Below are 21,692 nucleotides of genomic sequence, written 5' to 3' on the forward strand. Positions count from 1 at the left end.
ATTTAGTTTAAATTTATATAAAATCATTTAGCCAAGCCCACTAACTGGAAACAAAGTTCAAATAAAGAACTGGAGTCTTCCACAGACCAACTTATCTGCCAAAGACATTTAATGAGACAACCTGACTTATTTTAAACTAGGAGTTAAAATGTAACTGAAATAACCTTACTGTATATTTAAATAAAACTGCAAACAAAACACTGGCCTTTCAAATGTCTTCCAAGCAATTTGAGTTGTTTTATTCACATCATGAAGACAGATTTTCCCTGGAGTTTTTCCTGTTCAGAAAACATTTCAAGACTTTGCTCTTCTGGGCTGCTTCTTGACATGGAAACATTTTAATGTCATTGCTTTAGCCTTGATTTGGAATTCTGCCTCTTCAGCCAACTTTCTGCTCTGCTTGGGTTTTTTTTATGCAATGGCTCTCAATCCTTCCCCATCCTAGGTTCCTCAATTCAACCTAAATTTTCTCAACAAAATATATCTACTATGGCATACATACATACAGACATACATACATATATACATACATGTGTTTGTATATTACTGGACTAATTCTATCAGCAAATGTTCTGTAAGTAATCATTTTGTATAAGGCATTGTGCCAGGCACAGTGGAAGGAACAACACAGTGGAAAATCTCTTCTTGGGGAGCTTGTTGTTTAATTGAAGATTTTTGAGCAAAAAGGATATTAGTTATGTTCCTCATTACTGTGACAAAATACCTGGCAAAAGCTATTTAAGTACAGGAAGGTTGATTGATTGTGGTTGGTGGTTGGAGAGAAGGAAGGGCAGCCAGAATAGGACAGCTGCTCAGACTGTCTTCAGTCAGGAAGCAGCTCACTGTGTTCTTTAATCTAGTCTAAGACTCCAGACCATGGCGGGGTGCTGCCCACACGCAGGGTGAGTTTTCCTTCCTTTAGCTAAGCTTTCTACAGACACTCTCATAGACACAAGGAGAGCTCTGTTTCCTTGGTGATTCTAAACACAGTCACAATAATGCTAACCATCTTGAGATTGTTTCTCAGGTTTGACTTGTTCTGCTCACATCCTAACAACTTCCTAAATCATCCTTAAGTTTGTTGTTAGCCCATCTGACCCAATGCTGCTTCTTCTTCATTAAGAAAAGTTAACTGAGGATATCCATTATCTTACTTACCCTTCCCCTCAAAAATATTTGATGGAGAGATGCCTCAGTGGTTAGGATAGCTTATTTCTCTTTAGAAGACTGGAGTTTAGTTCCTAAGCATTCATGTCAGAAAGCTCATAACTACCCGGGACACCAGTTCCAGAGACTCCTACATTCACTTCTGGCCTTTATGTGTATCCGGATCACCAATGTGCATGTACAGACACAGTCACATATGTGTACATAAAAAATAAGCCTTAAAAAATAAATATTTTCAAGAATATCATAAAGAATAAAGTTCTTGTCATGGAATCTCATTCAAACCTTGTTTGATTTTAAATTTCTTCCTTCTTAACTTTGAAATCTCCAACTCCTTTCATGTTTAATACAAGGCTCATCTGATTCTGGCTTGTTTCCCACTTCCTCACTGAGAGTGCCTTATTTTCTTTCAGTTTCTGTGCTTATAGGTGGCGTGACTCAGTTGGTACTTATCTTACGCTTCCTTGATCTCTCTCTCTCTCTCTCTCTCTCTCTCTCTCTCTCTCTCTCTCTCACACACACACACACACACACACTATCCTTCATCTAGATTGCTAAGTGTTTGAAGACAAGGCCTTGCATAATGCATCTTACAAAAAGATGCTTAATAAATGTTTGATGAAGAAGGCAAAGAAAGAGTTATGGTTCTGCCTGGAGAAAGAATTACTTTGAGAACAGAGAATTCAGTAAAAGAGGCCTTTTGAAAAATGTGCAAAGGGTCATAAAGGAATCAATGTATTGGCAACTTGGCTCAGATCCTCATTTTATTACTAGAGGAACATTAGGGAGGTCCAGATGACAATAAAGAAGGGCTTTGGGACTATTGAGAATCTACATGGAATATTAGGGACATGCTTGCTTTGAGAGTGTTTCTAGTAATCTCAGATGCTACATAAAGTCTTACCAACATGACTCCCTAAGGTAAATGAGAGAGAAGACTATGAGGCCTCAACCCTACACAAAGAAGTACAGGCAACTAAGGAACTCTGAGATTGGGAGAAATAGTCTTTCCCAGGGAAGTACGCATCAGTTGCTTATCTAATACCAAATTGTCCACCCTGAAAATAAAATACTGATTGAGCATATCGTATTTAGGAACACACACACACACACACACACACACACACACACACACACTCCAGCATGTAACAACAATTAATGAGCTGGGCGGTGGTGGTGCACACCTTTAATCCTAGCACTCTGGGATGCAGAGGCAGGTGGCTTTCTGAGTTCAAGGACAGCCTTGTCTACAGAGTGAGCTCCGGGACAACCAGGCCTACACAGAGAACCCTGTCTTGAAAAATACAAAAAAAACCCAAAAAACAAAAAACAAAAAAACAATGAAAAAAAGAAGCCATGGATTTGAAGGCAAGTAGGGAGTGAATGTATGAGAGAGGTAGGAGGGAAGCAAAGGGAAGAGGAAATTATGTAATTGTAGTAAAATATCAAAATTAAAATAAAGAAAAAGCTTTTTTCAAAACAGATACAAAATCTAATTTATTGTAATAACATTGTTGATAAAAGCGAGTAAATCAAAAGTGGATAGTAGACATGAAGGAAAAATAATTTCATTATTAGATATCATATACAGAATTTATACTAACAGAGAAACAATTGGACATATCAAATGAGCAGTAGAAGTTACTTTTTTTAGGATTATCATTCAGTTCTTTCCAACAGATACTGACATAATGTCTAGGATGCATCATTCACTAGTCTGGAGATAGACAAAGCACAATCTCTGCCTCCAGACTTCCTGTTTAAGTGGGAAAGACTCCCTGATACAATTGCAGTAATAGGAAATAGCAAGCAATATTACTGAATTATTTGGAAAGTGTTATGTAAATGTAAGTAGGAGAGTGACTGTATAGTTACTGATGAAGAAAAGGTAAAGAAGGGATGATTGCAGAGTTTGCCTTGGAAGACAGATAGAAGTTTGCTTGATCAATGAGGACATGCCCTGCCAAATAAAAGGATAATTTCAGGAAAAAGTATTGCACAAGCAAATTCATGGCATATCAGGGAAACAATAAGACTTCTAAAATGATTAAAGAAAAAAGGATGTCAGAATAAAGATGGGTAGTACAAAAGGGATGATGATTATTAGAAACCAAACACAGGTGTTGTTATAGTGGACCTCAGAGGAAGGATGTGTAATTGTTAAAAATGCACCTTCTGAGTGGAACCCTCTGGAGCTAGTTTTGCTTCTATCACTCTTAATTGTGTAGACTTCAGCAAGTCACTTAATCTCTCTGGGATTGTGTTTTCTTATCTGTTGAATGGAAATACTGATACCTTCCACAAGAGATTGTTTGGGGGATTGAAAGGCAATAAATATAATTGATGACAGTGGTCCCTGGCATACCATGAGTGTTCTGCAAAGGTTAGCCCAAGAACTAAATGACAAGTAACAAGGCACGGGGCCATTCTCTGCTATACCAGTAGGTGCCTGAAGAAGAAATCTAATGGGAAATGTCTGTGTTTCCAGATCTCTAAGCACTGACCCTGGGAGAGCTAGGTAGCTCTCATTCTCAGAGGAATGAGAGTTCCTTAAGATGATAAGATGTCCACCTTGGGAAAGTAGAGCTAACTTAGGGAAAGGGAAAGGAGTCTGAGGCAAAACAACCATGGAGAAGGGCCAGAGGGACTGTTCATTTAGAATAAATAAACGCTGCCATTATTGCATTCCCCCTGAAAGGAGTAATAAAGAAAAGTAAGATTGCTATTAAGTAGTAAACATTTTGCTTAGATAAATATAAATTAGGGCTAGATAGATAGTTCAATGGTTAAGAGTACTGTCTGCTCTTGCAGAGAACTCACTTCAGTCACCAGATGCTATATGGTGGCTCACAACCATCCATAGCTCTAGTACCAGAGGAACTGTCATTGTCTTCTAATCTCTGAAAGCATCAGGCACACTCATGGTACACATATACACATGAAGGAAAACACTCATGCATGTAATTTTTTAAAAAAAAATCTTTATGAAAGAAATAGAAACCTATACAGCAGGAACTGAGGAATGATGTTCAGATAATGGCTTCTCAGAAAGGAAGAGTGACTTTTTCATAAAGATGTGGCCGGTGGTAAGTTCACCGTGCTCCAGTGGATGGCTCCACGCCCAGGAGTATACAAGCAGCAAAAATTGAACTCAATGGACTTTTTTTTTAAGTTTTGGAAAAGAGAACAGGAAGTTGAGGATGGTAGAGGTGGATCTCAGAGGAATTAAGTGAAGTAGTTAAGGGTGAATATGATCAAAATACATTATATCGAATTCTAAAATGAGTAATAAAACTGTTTAAAATATCTAGCAGGGACCATAAGGAAAGAGGAGATAACAGAGTCCAGGGGCAGATATTTTTCTGAAATTGGATTTTGTAGAGGAATCTTTGGAAGAGAGTGACTGACAGTGCCAGCCCCTCCTCCCCAGCTAATACAACACATCTAGCTCCTTAAGTTTTGATGCTCTCAAGAAAACCATTGTCTGTATCTCAGCTTTCTAGAGCTCTGCTCAAGTGGTCCTTGACTAGACTCTTGGGATAATTGTTCTTCTCTGGGTTACTGCTCCATGTGCTGCTGAAATGGAAGTGAACCTGCCGATGTTCCTCCTAGGCCAGCCCAGGGATTCATTTAACAAACCTCAATTTGAAATATGGCTCTTAGTACTTAATTAACATTATGATACAGAACAAGTTACTAAAATTCTCAAAGCCTCAGTTTCTACATTTGTGAAGTGAGAAAAATGGCTTCTAGATTAAAAAGTTATAATGATAAAATGATAATTTAATACATGAACTACACAGTAGTTCATGGCATGTTGAGTGCTTCAAAGATGTTAGCTCCTCATCTCTTCTTTCCACATTATATCTGAGGAATCCCATGATCTCCTGCATCCTTTTTAGCACCTCCTGAGGACTTTGGACTAACCAGTATCACTAGTAGTTGAGGAAAGGAGGTCAAGAAGTCTGTCCGTGGAAAGACAATGAATAGTGGCTTTTTATTCAACTCCATCCTGACTTTGTGGCAGAGATATTTTGATGTAGAGACAGCATCTCAAAATAGGAAAAGTATTTAGATATTGAATAGAATTTTTTTCTCTAAGCCAAGAAATATGAGTAAAACATTATGACAACTATGTGAAAAAACTCTACACATTCATATGTTTAATGTAAAATCTCTCTGCACATTCACATATTTAAAATCAGAAAACTGAAAACCTTTTAAGACAGAAATATGTTATTGCACTGTAATCTTAATATCATTGTGCCTGTGGAAAAGGCTCTTCTTTCCTTGAGATACATGAATCTTCTTGCCTTCTTTTTGAAAGAACCACAGGAGGACAGGTTGATGGAGTAAAGGGATTTGCACAGTGGGAAAAACATGCCCCCATCTCATCTGTCCTTCTGCCCAGCCTTCCATTAACCATCATGACCTACCAGAGGCCTGGAGAGCTTCCTATCTGTGGTGCTTCAATGCCTTTGCATCATTAATATCATCATCTCTACTCTTCTTCTAGGAGTGGATCTTATCGAGGGAGGTATGGAAGAAGTGCATGTTTAGCTGTCAGTCCGAACCTTTTAGAGCCAGCAGGGGACAAAGGCAATAATCATTGTGTAATACTTTGGACTTTCTTGGCAGGTGAATACTGCTATGCATGAGGCAAAACTTATGGAAGAATGTGACGAGTTGGTAGAGATCATCCAGCAGAGGAAACAAATGATTGCTGTCAAAATCAAAGAGACAAAGGTAAATCACAGTACTTCCATGAAGCCAAGGTGCAGTGACTTTTCACAGAAGTCAGAGTTCATCCCTGATGATGACAGTTTGAAACTGAATAATAAAACCAAAAGGAAATGAGGTCATAGGGAGAGATACCAAGAAGTAATGTTTGGCCTTGGCTATGAATCTGATAAACAAAAAATGATGGCAGCAGCTCTGGGTGATGCAAACATTCTATACCTGGGCCTGGATGTTGGCCTGGATGTTGGTTACGTGTGTGTGTGTGTGTGTGTGTGTGTGTGTGTGTGTGTGTATGTGTGTGCATACGATCATTTACTTATGATTTGGGTGATTTACTTTAGCATGTTTTGGGTTTTTTTTGTATGTATGGGTGTTTTGCCTGGATGTATGTCTGTGTACCATGTGCATACAGTGTTCTTGGAAGCCAGAAGAGGCCATTGGATCCCTTGGGGCTGGAGTTATAGCCAGTTGTGAGCTGGCATGTGGTGCTCTTGAAAAGAAATTGTTACTCTTAACCACTGAACTATCTCTCTAGCTTCTTCTCCTCCATATTTTTAAGGTAATAAAACCAAAGATGGTAGAAACATGGGTCTGGCTTACAGAAGAAATGTGACCCACTTACAAAAAGTGTTGGACACTATTGTGATTTTGTTAAAGGACGCATTCTGATAATAGTAGAGGTATGTGGGGTAGCTCAGAACATGATGGTACTGAAGCCAGGAAAACTTGAAGACATAAAGTGATTTCTGGTAGGAGTCATGGAAGATATAAACCAGCCTAATGATAGAACACATGGAAAGGAAAAGCATAATAATTGCTAGAGAGAAAATGACCTTATTCAACTTATTAGATATAATAGATGAAATAGAGAGAAAGCCAAAGAACTGAAGATTCATTCATTCTTTGTTTCTTTGTTTCTTTCTTTTTTTTTGTTTGTTTTTTATTTTTTGTTTTGTTTTTGAGTCAAGGTTTCTCTTTGTAATAGTCCTGGCTGTCCTGGAACTCTATTTGTAGACCAGGCTGCACTCAAACTCACAGAGCTCTGCCTCTGCTTGCAGAGTGCTGGGATTAAAGGCATGCACCAACACCCAGCTGAATGGTAGATTTTTAAACAGGGAGCTAAAAAGTAAGAGTCAAAGACATCAGGTGAAATTCTCCATGCAGCTGCTGTATGCATTTAGGCTGCTGGTAAAGGATAATGATTATAAGCCCATATTATGGGCACAATGTGTAAAGTTATAAGTACCTCATTTGAGGACCAGTATTTTGTGTCATACTGAATGGTTGCATCCAACAATGAACTGAAGTTTTCAAAAATACATCATGGTAGGTATATAGGTGAAATATATACATGTGAATATAGCTACTCATAAATAAAAATGAGGTACTTTTGTTCAATGTGTGCAAAATATAATGCCAATAAACTATAAACAATAGTGATTTCTAGGTAGTAGAATTGCTTTTTATATTTGTATTTAAATTTTTCTATAATTAACATGCATCGCTTTTCAGTCAGAACAATGTTATTAAATCAAAGAGGATGTAGATAACAGGGTAGGTGGCTGAATGCAATGTAAGTGATCAGGTTATACATTGGACAAGAGACTTAGCAGGCAGGGTGAGAAGGTGAACAGCTGGTTCAGGGGTCATGGGATATTAATTACCCTTATTTTTAGAATCACTGCAGCGGATCTCCTTCATGTTGTTTTTATTGTTTTTAATTAAGCGCAGTATGTTTTATGTCATCTTTTCTCTTACCAATTCTCTTAAGGTTATGAAACTGAGAAAGTTGGCACAGCAGGTTGCTAATTGCCGCCAGTGTCTTGAGCGGTCAACAGTCCTCATCAACCAAGCTGAGCATATCCTAAAGGAAAATGACCAAGCACGCTTTCTGCAGTCTGCAAAAAATATTGCTGAGAGGTATGTGTGCCCCTTATGTTCTTTTGAAATGCCTGCTCTTGTGCAAAGGGGCTGGCATAATGTCACTTAATTCTCTTCAGGCATTGTGTAGTAGCTGCCACCTGAAGATTTTTACCAGCTAGGTAATTATTGAGCCTTAGTGACAAATTACCCTGCAGATTTCTGGACCCCTTTTTCTGTCTTTTCTTCCTGCCAGCTCGTTTAATGCATAGCCAAACACAGGGCTTGAGCTCCTGCCTTGAGCTCCCTGCTAGGTCTTGAGCAATCTGTGATAGTCATGGTGTGTGGGAAGACAAACTCCAGGTTACACTGATAGGATGTGCCTTTCCTAAGCCTATGTATGTTTTTATTTTTTGAAATCCATTTTACCTACCTCTCTTGCCTCCAGTTCCTCTCCTATCCCCAACGCTATTTTTCCTCCCCCTTCATGTGATCTTTCTCTCTCTTTCTTTCTTTCTTTCTTTCTTTCTTTCTTTCTTTCTTTCTTTCTTTCTTTCTTTCTTTCTTTCTTTCTTTTCTTTCTTTCTTTCTTTCTTTCTTTCTTTCTTTCTTTCTTTCTTTCTTTCTTTCTTTCTTTCTTTCTTTCTTTCTTTCTTCCTTCCTTCCTTCCTTCCTTCCTTCCTTCCTTCCTTCCTTCCTCTCTCCTTCCCTCCCTCCCCCTCTCTTTTTCTTTTCTTTCTTTTTTTCCCCAAAAACATTGAGTTCATTTATTGTTGTTCGTATGTGTATGGATGTATGGACAATTTTTGTTGTTTGCGTTTAGCTTTTCCTTGCATAAATTCCTTAGAGGAGTATTCTTTGGCTTTTATTTAATTTCTTTGTCTTTTGACAAGGTTCATAACATCATGACCCTTGTTGCAGAATATCAGAGAACTCATGGATCATTAATAATCTACCTATTGGCCCAGGGTAAAGTAAATCATTACTCAGTTAGTCACCAGTTAGTCAAGGAGCTACAGTAGACCATTAGTCCAGATATGATATTCTTTACATATTCCCTTCTCATTCATTGAAGACTTATTTTAAGCTCATGACCTTCCTCTTGGTACTGTCGTCATTTTGAGTGAGTTCACTTGGACAACTAACCCATGTAATATGCTTACATAGACATTCCCCTTCTCTGTTGTCTTCCCCAGAGACTCCCAACTCATATCCACACCATCACTCACTTCCTAGGCCACATCATCATCATCATCATCATCATCATCATCATCATCACCACTCAAAATCACAGTCATAAACTAAAGCAGCAATTTTTCTAACCACAACCTCTTTTTAATTCAAATACATCTTTATTAAGACCTCTAAGTCTTGAGTCATTTTCTTCCCTAGTTCCTACAAGTGACCCATCTCTACTTGGTTCTAAGTTTATTTGAGCTATATGACTTACTACTTCAGCTATTATATTTCCCTAAACCCCTTTCCCATTGCCCTTTAACTAATAACCCCGACAAAATCCTATACCTGAATCAGCCCAACCATCTCTACTTTTTTCATGCCTTTATTTGACTTTCAGAACTATGGTAGAGAAAATTCGCACAACCAAGGATGAATCACAGTACTGAGTGAAAAGTACTGACCAGAGTAAGTAGGTTAGGTTGGTTCTAGAAGATATTATGAATAGTGCTGTAATACACATTAATGTATAAGAATGTGTGTGTTATGGTGACTTGGAATCTTTTGGGTAAATAGCCAGGAGTGTTTTAGCTGGGTTATAACTATTTTTACTTCTTGAGTTACCTCCATATTGATTTCCATAGTGATTTACTAGTTTACATTCCCACTGTGAGTATATAAGGGTTTTCTTTTATCCGCATCCTGGCCAGAATTTATTATTTTTAAGTGGTTACCATTCTGATGGGTAAGATAGAGTCACAGATTAGTTTTTATTTGCACTTTTTGATAGCTGGTGAAGTTTTCATGATTATTGGCTGCTTGCATTTCATCTATATTTGGATTTGATGCATGTATTATGAAGGTGAACATGTGTTTTCCCAGTCACAATTTTGTGTGTGTGCATGTGGCAAACAGGGGACAACCTTAGGAGCCATTCCTCAGTCTCCATCCACTTTGTTTTTTGAGACATGCTCTAGGCACTGGCCTGGAATTCATCAAGTAGGTTAGGTTATCTGGACAGTGAGCCTCAGGGATCTACCAATCTGCCTTTCCAGCACTTGAAAGTGTGTGCTACCATATCTGGCTGGCTTGTTTTTAATGTGGGTTCTGAAGATATTCTAGATATTAACCCTCTGATAGATAAAAAGCTAGCAAAGATTTTCTCCTATTCTGTTGGCTATCTCTTCACTCATTTAACTCTTTCCATTGCTATACAATTTCCTTTTAATTCCATGAGATCCCATTTATTTACTCTTCACATTATTTCCTGAGTAACTGGTCAAGTCGTACTACAGAGCCATATTAACTAAAATAACTAATAACATGATTCCTGACTAACAAAACAGAAATATAAATTAATGAAATTAGAATAAAAAATTCAGGTATAAAACCACACAATTGGACCTACTGGATGTTTAACAAAGACACCAAAAGTACATGTTGAGGTGAAAAAGCAATCTTTTCAACAAATGGTGATTGGAAAACTGGGTATCCACTGTAGATGGATGAAACTAGACCCACACCTCTCACCTTGAATAAATCTTATCTTCAAGACCTGTGACAGTGAAATTGTTAGAGGGAAAGAGCAGGAAAAACATTTCCAAATATGAGCAAGGATACAACATCCTGTCTCTTTGAGACAGGCTCTCAATTTTTGCCCTTTTGACATAGAACTTACTCTCTAACCCAAACTGTCACCAAATGCTGAGCAGTACTCCTGCCTCAGCCTTCCAAGTGCTAAGATTATGGGTACAAACTGCCACCCTTGGCTTTCTTAGTTTTCTGTCTATCTTTTATTAAAATTAAAATTTAGCATTTGTATTTTTATTTACAAGAGACTTTCCTTTAAAAAAAACATTCTATTGATTCTTTGAGAATTTCATACACTGTATTGATCACCCTCTCCAAGCTTTTCTCATAGTCACCTCCACCTCCTTAGGTACTCAGTGTTGCGTTCTTTGTGTTAACCCATCCTGTACAGTTTGTGCTACCCAGTTAGTCTTGGACATAAGGCCTGCTTTGAGATGGAGTTGATCGACAGGGGGTTACAAAGTTAAAGAAAACTGACAGGCCCTTTCTCAGCAGCTATCAAATGCAAATACCTCCTCAGCTAGGGGTGGGACTTCATGCCTATCTTCCTTTTTCCATTCTGAGATTTTTGTCTGTATTAAGCTAACACATGTCTTATGCGTGATGTCAGAAATGCTATGAGTTCATATGTGCAGGAGCCCTGTTGTGCCCAGAAAAACAGTTCTTTAAAGTCCTTCAGTACTCCAGACTCTTAAAATTTGTATGCCTACACTTCCTTGAAGATCCATGAGCTTTGAGGAGAGGAACATGATATAGGCATCCCACTTGGGAATGATAAGTTTGTAGTCTAATTTTTTGCATGTTAGCCACTTGTGGGTCTCTGTGTTGGTTACTTGCTATCTACTGTTAGAAAACACTGTATGGAAACCTACTGTAGAAGCATATATACATATACATACATATATACAAAACATATGTTTTAAAACACACACACACACACACACACACACACACACACACACACGCACACACTAGGTCAATGGGATCTCATAGATAACATTACAGATTATTGCCATTACTTTTGGTTACCCTTCAAAACTTGGTGGTAAGAATTTATTGCTGAAGAGACCACATACTTGAGTCATGAAACGGGGAGAAATGAAGCAGGTACTGGCTTGAAAGCATCATCCCTCCTGGATAATCTCCAAAATGTTGGAAAGTACTGTATAAACTACCAGAGGAGAAAAGTCATCATCTATCTCAGCCGACTGTGAACTCTGGGAGGTACACTAAGGATTGGGTGAGCAGGATGTACCTCCGGGTGCACTAGTGGTACAAGTGCTGTGGCTATAACCAGTCACTCTGGTTTTGATCAAAGGCCTGCTTCCTGAGATTAGGAGCCATAACTGGAATCATTTATGAGGTCAAGAACATGTGGTTAGATAAGTCATAATCTCTTGGAGATAACCTTTTACTATTGTGCTAAATGGGATAGAATTAAAATGACTCCCAGTGATTTATTGCTATGCTCATAGACCAATGCATCTGTTAACCCTCATCAGAGCAGAGACTTCTTGATCTTTGTTTCTTTCTTAACATTCTAATCTTATTTTGTGTACATAAACTATTTGCTTGTTTCTTTAGAAGTCCTGTTTTCTCGAAGTGTTTTCCTCTGCTATAGGTACTTGGATTCATAAATATGCCTCCTTTAAAAAGACTTTAGGAGACAAGTTGTTGATAAATGAAAATTAATTTATTACCAGTTTAGCTGAACCAAGGAAAGCTTTTTAGCTAATTTCAGTCTTTTCTAGTCAAGTGTAATAATGTTATAGAAGAGATGAAATGGAAGTCAGGAAATATACATATGTTAAGGTATCAGAACTGTGTGAAATATTGTTCTAGGAGGCAAGTGTCTCCTGTGTTTGGGACCCAGCATGGGATTTCTGGGGAAATGATAAGTCTTTGCAGTTCCTTATTTCAGTCCTTTGATAGCTGAAGGGAGAGGCCCAAGTACCTGTAGAGTAGCTCCTCTCCTGCCAGGCTCATTATATTACTTTCTGTACTTCCATGAAGACCTGGTAAGCTTTTGACTTCCTTTTAAACGTTAGCACTGAAAGGTACTGAGAAGCTGTGAGGGGGCGGGGCAATTTATCGCTTGGTGAACTTCACTGTAGAATTATCAAATGGAGTGCTAGATTTTTATTGTGGGATCTCAACTGTCAGTACTGTAGGTGTTTTCTTTTTGAGTCTCTTTTCCTGGGAAGAAATCCTGCACTCTCTGGTAGGGGGTGTGACTATGTAGGGGGCGGGGGAGGAGGGACACGCTTAGAAGCACAGTTGTCAGCATCCTAGGAGCCAAGCAGGGAAGACTGAGACTTTCCAGACATTTTTTTTTCTTTTTTAGTAAGATGTCAAAATTCTGCCGAAGCAAACCTCACATCTCCTGCCAGGCTGAGGAAAGGGCAGGCTGTTGGAGTGGATCCGGGGTTCTAGTTATTCTTCATGCAAACTTTCAACTTTGTGTCACTAAATCAGCTTGATGTTGTTGGCTTTCCAATCCAGCTTTCTCTGCTCTGTTGTTGGTTACTGCACATCTGTCCTTTTCTAGTTTCCAAACATTTGTGGATAATCTCTTAGTCGTTGGCATCTATTTGTTTCTTTCTCTTTGTCTTTGTGGGTTTAGGTCATTTTTATCCTTTTTTCTTTCTTTCCAGTGCGATTTTAGGAAAGCAGAGATGAAATATAGATCTAAACCACTATATTTAACTGTCCTTAGTCTGCAGGCCTCTGAAATGTTGTCTCCCGTCTTCACATTATTGAAAGTGGGTTTTTTTTTCAAGGTCACCAGAAGAAGACCTAGTTACTAAATATAAAAGATGCTCTTTTGTTTCATCTTTCCCTTTAATCTTATTGCTATCTCAGTCGCATGTGTCCCTACTGACCACTTTTACTTGCCATCTTCCTGTTTTGTCTCATAAAAATTGCCATTACCTGTGTCCTTTACTTTGATTTCCTTTTTCCCCCACTCTTTCTCTCCCTCACCCTCCTTTCCTCCCTCCTCCATCTCTCTTTCCTTCTCTCCCTCCCCCATGTCTCTGTCTGCTATTGAGAACAGGTCTTCCATGATCTATTTCCTTAATAATACTGTTCTTCCTGATTCAGTATTAGGAAAGTCTCCTCTCTCCCCACACAGTTTTCCTTACAAATCCATTAGCCTTTAAGGCTTCAATTACCATTTAATTACAATCAACTGCTATGTTGATGATTGCCAAATCTCTATGTAAATCTTTTTATGGGCTCAAGTGCATGGGATAGATGGATATTTAGGTGATGCCACTTGAAAATCATCTACCCAATGTAAATACTTTTCCTCTGCTCTCTCACAGAATCTGAAATTCATCACCATCCTTATTCATTGTATTGTATTAAGGTACCACCGCTTCAGATAAAATGAAATGTTATGTGGGAAAGATATAGTCCTTCAATACTTCAATACTTTCTATAATCTCCATGATTATAAAGGCTTTGAAAGATTGCAGTGAGATGCTAATGTAGAAACACAGACTACAGAGAGGTCCAGCACCCAGTTCTCATTTTTAACACAGTCTTATCTTCCAGTCACCGCTAACATTTAGGAATATAGTATTATAAGGCACACAAACACACACACACATGTGTACACACAGATATCACAAATGGAAGATAATGTTGTATACTCTTTTATAGATGGCATTCAGATTAATATATCACAGAATTTCTCATATCATTGAAAAACTTCTGTTTTAATGGCTTATGGAATTTTTCACACACGCGCGCGCGCACACACACACACATTTCAGTATCCAACGTTGGAGAATTAGGTTACATATGGTATGCTAAGTGCATTTATAGTTATCACTACATGCAAGTCACTTATTTGCTTTTCAAGAATTTTGTGAGGGGGGCCCAGTGGTATCATTTGGCAGGTAAGAGCACTTGCTGTGTAATCATGGTGACTAGAGCTCAGATCCCACCACCTACACAAGCTAAATGCCCTACCCATGCCTTGGAACTCCAACTCTGAGGTGTATGGAGACAGAAGGTTTTCTGGAATTGTCTGGCTTCCAGTAAACTTTTAAAAAAAAGCTCCAGGTTTTGACTGACCTAGAACACCCCTTGTAGTCCATGCTGGCTTCAAATTTGTGGAAATTCAGCTGCTTGAGTTCTGGAATTGCAGGTATGCAACACATCTGGCTTGTTTTCATGTTGCTGCTGTTGTTACTTAATTTTTACATTTATTTATTTGTTTATTTATTTATTACTTGTTTATTTGTGTCTCCCTGTGGGTATGTGTGTGGACTTGCACGTGTGAGGTCAGGAAACAACTCATGAGAACTGATTGTGTCCTTTCACTACGTGGGGTCTGGGGAGCCAGCTCAGGCAGTGGGGCACCTGTACTCATTGCCCATCTCATGACGCCATTGTTTTCATGATTTTTGAATGAACTGTGTGTGTGTGTGTGTGTGTGTGTCTGTGTATGTGGACAGTAAGTCAGTGGACTCAACCTGGGGATTTGTGACTGCTTATTAAGTCCTCTATTCCTTTTTCAGTTTGGTTTACACTCTTATGCTTGTCACAGACAGTCGGACTCTGGCAGGAGACAAGGCACAGCGGCCCGAGTCCTTTTCAGAGACCTGCACTCAAGTGAAGCCAGGGTTCTTGACTGCAAGCAGAATTTCAGACTGAGTCAGAATGAAGCAGAATTGGAGTTTATTAGGAAGAGTGTTTGACATAGATTTGGGCTTGGGGGGGGTTGTTAATAGAAGAAAAGTGCTCAGGGACAGGATGCAATGCACCCGAGAGCAGGGGCGAGCTTCACATGTGGCAATCCCCCTTGAATGCCTTAGCGGTAGCTCGATATAAGATTTTAGAGGCTTTTGAAATTATATACTTCAAAGTGTTTCAAAGGGAACACCCCTCCTCTGTCTCTTCTCTTCATTTTGATAGGGAAGAGAATGGAATGGCTCTGTAGGAGCCTTGGATAAGATTTCAATCTGATCAGGTAAAACCAGGGGTCCACAGGTCGCACAGGTGTGTTAAGATGTGCCTTTCATTGCAGATGCGGTGGTTATTGTGAGATTCCTTAACTGCTAATGACTTATAAAAAGGCAGTCCCTAATTTCTCTGTCCTGCTATCCTGCCTCATTACCAGCTCGCTTACTGCTTATTCCCAAGTGACTTAAAAAGTGTACTGCTAAGGCATTCTCGCTTGAGAAGCTCACACTCACTTCTTCCACTTCAGCTTTCAAACTGTTGTTAAAGTACCTTTATGCACACTATTTCTTTACCCAAGTTGCTCCAGTGGCCCCTATTCTTATTCTTAGGTTAAAGGTTCAAGTTAAAAACACAGCATATAACATTCCACATGATTCTGCCTCATTCACTACCTTTTAAGCCTTTGTTAACTGATCATCATGTAGGTCATGGCTTAAGTGAGGTGACCCAGTCACAAAAACACACATGGTATGAGTGGATCTTAGCCAAGAAGCTTGGAACACCCAAGACACAATTCACATATCAAATGATGCCCAAGAAGAAGAAAGGAGAGGCCCCTGGTCCTTGAAAGACTCTGTGCAGCAGTGTAGGGGAATACCAGGACAGGGAAACGGGAAGGGGTGGATGGGGGAACAGGGGGAGGGAAGAGGGCTTATGGGACTTTTGGGGAGGGAGGATCCAGGAAAGGGAAAATCATTTGAAATGTAAATAAAGAATATATCTAGTAAAAAAGAAAAAGAGTAGCTTCCAGCCAGGCACAGTAGTGCATACCTTTAATCTCAGTACTGGAGAGGCAGAGATAGATGGATCTCATCTGAGTTCAAGGCCAGGCTGGCCTACAGAGTTCTGGGAGAGCTAAGGCAACAAACAACTAAACAAACACCCAAAACCAAACCAAAGCAAAACCAAAATAAAACAGAAACTTGTCTAGGGACAAGTTTCTTTGTCCTTGGTCCTATGTTCCTGTTAGATGACTTGTGTTTCCCATACCCTCCCTGCATTGCCCATTTAATGTCTCTATTCCCTATGACCTGTGAGCTCATGGAACACAGGAATCAGAGCAAACTTGTTTCCTTGAATACCCGTAGAATGGAGCACACTGTGGGCGTACATTATCTTTGCTTAATAATATTTGTGTAGATGCATGCATGGATAAGTAGATAAGTAACCAAGGAAGCTTGGTAAGGCTGGGAACAAATTTGACCAGTTTTCTGACTTAACATTAAGATTATTATTTATCAGATACTAGAAATCAAATACTGTTCAATGTGAAACCTTAAGATTGTTTTGTGCTGTACATCTAGTGGTACACCTTTAATCTCAGTTCTAAGGAGGTATTAGAAGAGGATCACAAGTTCAAGGCCTTCCTCAGCTACATAGGAAGGGGAAGACCTGCCTAAAGTATGCCAGATTCTGTTAAAACAAAATTAAGCAAAACCAAAAATAAAAATCTGTAACAGTCATATGGAATTAACCCCTCATTTCTGTTTACTGTCATGCAGTCTATTCCAGAAACATCTATGGTTTCAGAAATAGTCAAAAGCTATTGTTTGTAAATATGCAGCAGAGTATGTATTTGCCCAGTTGCTCATTGCCTTACAAATGGCTCAGTATAAAAATTGCTGTTCTGATTTTACTCTACTCCATGTTTCCCCTGTCCACGAGACCCTCCACAGTGTCCACAAGGTACTGTTTCCTTCCATCTTGCCATCTGTATGCAAGGAACTTTATTGGCTCTTTATTGAGTCAGAAGGTCTGATACAGGACTAAGACCTGAATATTTTTGTAAAAACTTCCCGAGATAAGTCTGATTAATCATTGGATCATAAGAATTGCTGACATGCATAACATGTATACTTAAAATTAGGAATAGCATATATAGTTATGGAAACAGAGTTTAAGATCAAACATGGCGTCAATTAAAATTTGACTTTGACTATCAAGTGTGATCTTGGCAGCCTACTTAGCTTCCTCACTTAGAAAAAGGAAATCACTTCTACTACATAACCTTGTGGTAAGGAGAAAATTAGATCATTTATGTAAAATTTTCATTTTCATGTACAGTGCCTTATATATACTAAACATACCATACATGTTAGTATTATATTGTTTTTGTAAGTCATTCGGTTACTCATTCAACATATATTTATTCACTATGTCTTCAACATTGTTTTAGGAACCATAGAAAAAGATATAGGAGGTAAAATAGCCCTATTTTTGTATCTCTTAAAGTTAGCTGGACAGTTGATCCTAAAGATGTAATTCAGTAGTGTTTGCCTAGCCTACACAGAGCCTTAGGTTGAATCCCCAGCACCTCCTAAATGGGACATGTGTGGCACATGTCCATCTTTCTGGCCCTCAGGAGATAGAAGTATGGCAAACAGGATTTCAGTATGACTGTATAGCAAGTTCAAGGCTAGCCTGGGATATGTGAAACCCTATTTCAAATAAATACATAAACAAGAAAGAAACGCTTAGTTGCAGACATAATTATCACACTATTATGCGATTAGAGAACTAGACAATCAAATGTAAATATTTTAAAACATCAAATAATGAATAGTATTAATGGGGAGACACTAACTCAACATGTTGGTTTGTTAGCATGAAACAAAAAGGACATAGAAAAGCAATCTTAAACTGCTCTTACTAAGCCAGCAGAGGTCTACTTTGATGCTGCCTGCCAGATGGAAAATGATGCAGAGGGGAAAAAATCCTGTATTTACTTCTCAAAATTAAGACAGGATGGGGGAGTGTGTTTGAGGGGCGAACATATGTGTATAAATATGGTATAACTCTTAATTGGTTCCTTACGATTAAAATGGAAACTGTTTCCGTTGGAAAGGCAGTGATATGGTATTTTCACTTACAAGTGATTTATTTTTACCTCGTTAAACCAGAAATCAAACACTGGATGAAGGTTGCAAGCCTATTTTGATGTATATTGATGTCTTTTTTTTTTATTTCAGGGTCGCTATGGCAACTGCATCTTCGCAAGTTCTGATTCCAGACATCAATTTTAATGATGCCTTTGAAAACTTTGCTTTAGATTTTTCTAGAGAAAAGAAACTATTGGAGGGGCTAGACTATTTAACAGGTGTGGAAGAGCTGTGCTTTCCTCCCCATTGTAGTTATTTTTCCCTTCTGTACCCTTTCTGTTTAATGTAAACTGAAAAGGAAACTATTTGGCATAATGTAAAAAAAAAAAAATTAGCCTCTTCTAAAACATGTAGTTTTCCATACAAGATTAGGAATGTTTGAGGTGGTACGATTGTAGACCACATGGACCTTTAATAAACAGGCTTTAGTTCATGTAATAGAAAAGTGGACTTCTGGCTGGGGCTCATTAGTAGACATCTTGACCATTGTTGCATATAGTTCAGTCTTCAATAGCAGCAAAAAAAAGTGCTTTATCAAAAAAAAAAATCAACTGTATTTCTTATAATGCTTCACATGATTCCCCTGAGCTGTTAGGACTCAGGATTAGTTTTCCAGACACATTTTTCACATAACAAGTAGCTGTCAGAGGTGACAGCCTACAATTGTTAGGCTGACTGAAATAAAGACTAATAAATATCCATGAAGAAAAAAGATAGTAAAGGGTAATGCCAGCTTGTTCAGAAGGCTGCCTACTTTCAGGATTACAGGATGGTCATTTCTTGAGAAAAATCTCTACACAATGACTTTGTTGTTTATAGCTCTATTGTTATTATATCAATTCAGCTATTATTTATCTGCTTCATTCCATACACTGTAAATTAATTTTGTATCATTATTCATCATAACAAATCTATATGGTAACTATCATGCCTATTTTACAGTGGCAGATTCTTATTAATTTGCAGTTTAAATACTGTCAAATGCAGAGGAAAAATTATTTTGAAATAAAAACAGGCAGGTTGAAGTCCCTGTAACGAGAAAACAGTATTTTGCTTTGCTATCTATATGTGTGTTTTTACAGGCATCCTAGAAACTGGGAGAAATCGTTACAATGACTTAGTCTTATATATTTGTCACAAATGTGTGTGTGGGGAGCTGAGGTGTCATGGTTGTTGTCTATTAAGAACATTTCTTCAGAGTTATGGATATAGCTCCATAGTACTGTGCTTGTCTAGCATCGGCTTCATCCCCATGACTGAAAAAAAAAATACAAGAAACAAAAACTCCTACTGCTTCTGACAAGACAAAGTATTTCCTTACCATTTTCTTCATTTTTCCTTTTCAGCTCCAAACCCACCATCTATCCGAGAAGAACTCTGTACTGCTTCCCATGACACCATTACAGTCCACTGGATCTCAGACGACGAGTTCAGCATCAGCTCCTATGAGCTTCAGTACACCATATTCACTGGCCAGGCTAACTTCATCAGTAAGTCATGGTGTAGTTGGGGCCTGTGGCCAGAGATAAGGAAATGTAAGGAAGCAGTAAGCTGCTCAAGATTGGCCGGTGCGCCACGAGGCAAGTGTTTGTAAGACATGTGAGGTTGTTTAGTATAGACTTTCATAGACAGTGCAAGCTCCCCAGGGCATTGTAAAACATTACTGATGGCTGATAAGCAAGTTGTGTATTTTCTTGCTGGGTAGACACTGGGATTGTCCCTAATGATTATGCAATCTGTAGCTGTTCTTCAATCTATACCAATCCGTTGACTCAAAGTGCTGCTTAATATTTGTTCCTGGGTAGCTAAGTCACCACCATTCCATGTGAGTAAATCTCTCTCAATCTCTCTGTCTCTGTCTCTGTCTCTGTCTCTCTCTCTCTCTCTCTCTCTCTCTCTCCTTCCGCTTCATGTATCATGATACAATAAACTACCATTCAAAGACCATTGCTTCCTTTATTCTATTTGTGTCCATGAGCATGTATCAGTCTTCTGCCCCGTCATTCTTCTCTTTGTTACTTCTGCATTTCCACAAATAAATCCAGTAAATATAAAAGCATACAGTGGTTCATGCTCATAATCCCAACATGCAGGAAGTTGAACCGATAGAATTGTAATTTCAAGGCCTGTTTATAAAACAACAAAAAAAAAACCACAATGCAATATTAGTGGGTCACAAAGTTAAAGACATTTGAAAGGCTGTATCAGCCTACATGTGAGGATGCTTTCACCTCCTAGTGAAGTGGCACAAGACCAGGCACAGTAGGAACTTAACTGATTGGCTGTAGTCAGTAGGATTTGGGCAGAAAGGTTCCCTTCACTTCACTGGGCAGTGGGTTGGGGGAGGGGGGAGGATGGAATCCAAGCATAATCAAAGCTGAATTCCAGCAGTTGCATTGGCAAAGATGCAAAATAATATTTTCTTTACATTTGTACTTTGCATTTACGGCTATCTTCACAGACCGGCATGAATAGTTGTCATTCAAATAAACCCTTCTCATGGGCTTTCTTTTTCTAGTTGGTGAAAATTCTTGGGCAGACTTCTGTGTTTTTTGTTTGTTTGATTTAGTTTTTGCCTTTTTAAAAAACATTGCCGGGGTAGCGAGATGAGGGGGCGTTTAGGAGTAACATATTTTTTTTAAAAAAAACAACACTTGGCCCTGCAGCTCCAGTGTAAGCCCCTTGGCTCAAGTGGCCATTGTGCCTGGGCATTTCTTCAGATCAGAGGTCACAAGCCCTAAGGCCTTACTGTAAGTTTCTTCTTCTAAACTATACATTCTGGAAGCCAGTATCAAAGAGAGGAACTGTCCTTTAATGTCATGATGGGGAAGAATAATCATTTCCCAGAAGTTGAGAACAGGTTCAAGATCTGACAAACCAAACAATGGTCACCTCTGTTTTCAAAGCTCCAGAGTCCTTTGTAATTGAAGGCCTAGAGGAGTTGCTACTAATGACAAGGTTATAAGCATCTTAGCTCTGGAATGGCCTTAGAGGATCTAATCTTCTCTTCTACTTACAAGTAAATGTCTCTGCTTGAATGTCGCTAGTGAGGAAATGTTCATTTTCATGAAAGCAGTCCATTTGATTGCTGGACAGCTATAAATGATCTCCAGTGCTTCTGTAGAGGAGGCCTGTTTCTCTTTGTAAATAACAAGGACAAAAGTAAGCTGTGTGTGCATTCCTCCCTGCCATTTGCACGTCTCTTCTCCCATTTAGTCTTCACGTGCTCTTAGCCTTCAGGGACTGTATTGATTCAATTTTTATTTGAGAAATTGGTGCTGATGTTAAGTTAGTTTCCCAAGGACA

The 21,692-nt window shown here is 38.7% G+C and overlaps 1 protein-coding gene across 3 annotated transcripts in view; it reads left to right on the forward strand.

The window, feature by feature from the left end:
* Window positions 1–21,692, forward strand: part of Mid2 (midline 2) — a 103,920-nt gene that overhangs the window by 67,198 nt on the left and 15,030 nt on the right. For 2 of the 3 annotated variants that reach the window (XM_052171031.1, XM_052171029.1), the window contains exons 4-7: window positions 5,806–5,913; window positions 7,679–7,827; window positions 18,477–18,604; window positions 19,733–19,966. In XM_052171031.1, coding sequence (XP_052026991.1) covers window positions 5,806–5,913; window positions 7,679–7,827; window positions 18,477–18,604; window positions 19,733–19,966 — 619 coding nt within the window. The remainder of the gene's footprint in view (window positions 1–5,805; window positions 5,914–7,678; window positions 7,828–18,476; window positions 18,605–19,732; window positions 19,967–21,692) is intronic. The other variant, XM_052171030.1, reaches the window with a different exon arrangement.

Source organism: Apodemus sylvaticus, chromosome X (genome assembly GCF_947179515.1).
Source record: "Apodemus sylvaticus chromosome X, mApoSyl1.1, whole genome shotgun sequence".
Taxonomy (NCBI): domain Eukaryota; kingdom Metazoa; phylum Chordata; class Mammalia; order Rodentia; family Muridae; genus Apodemus; species Apodemus sylvaticus.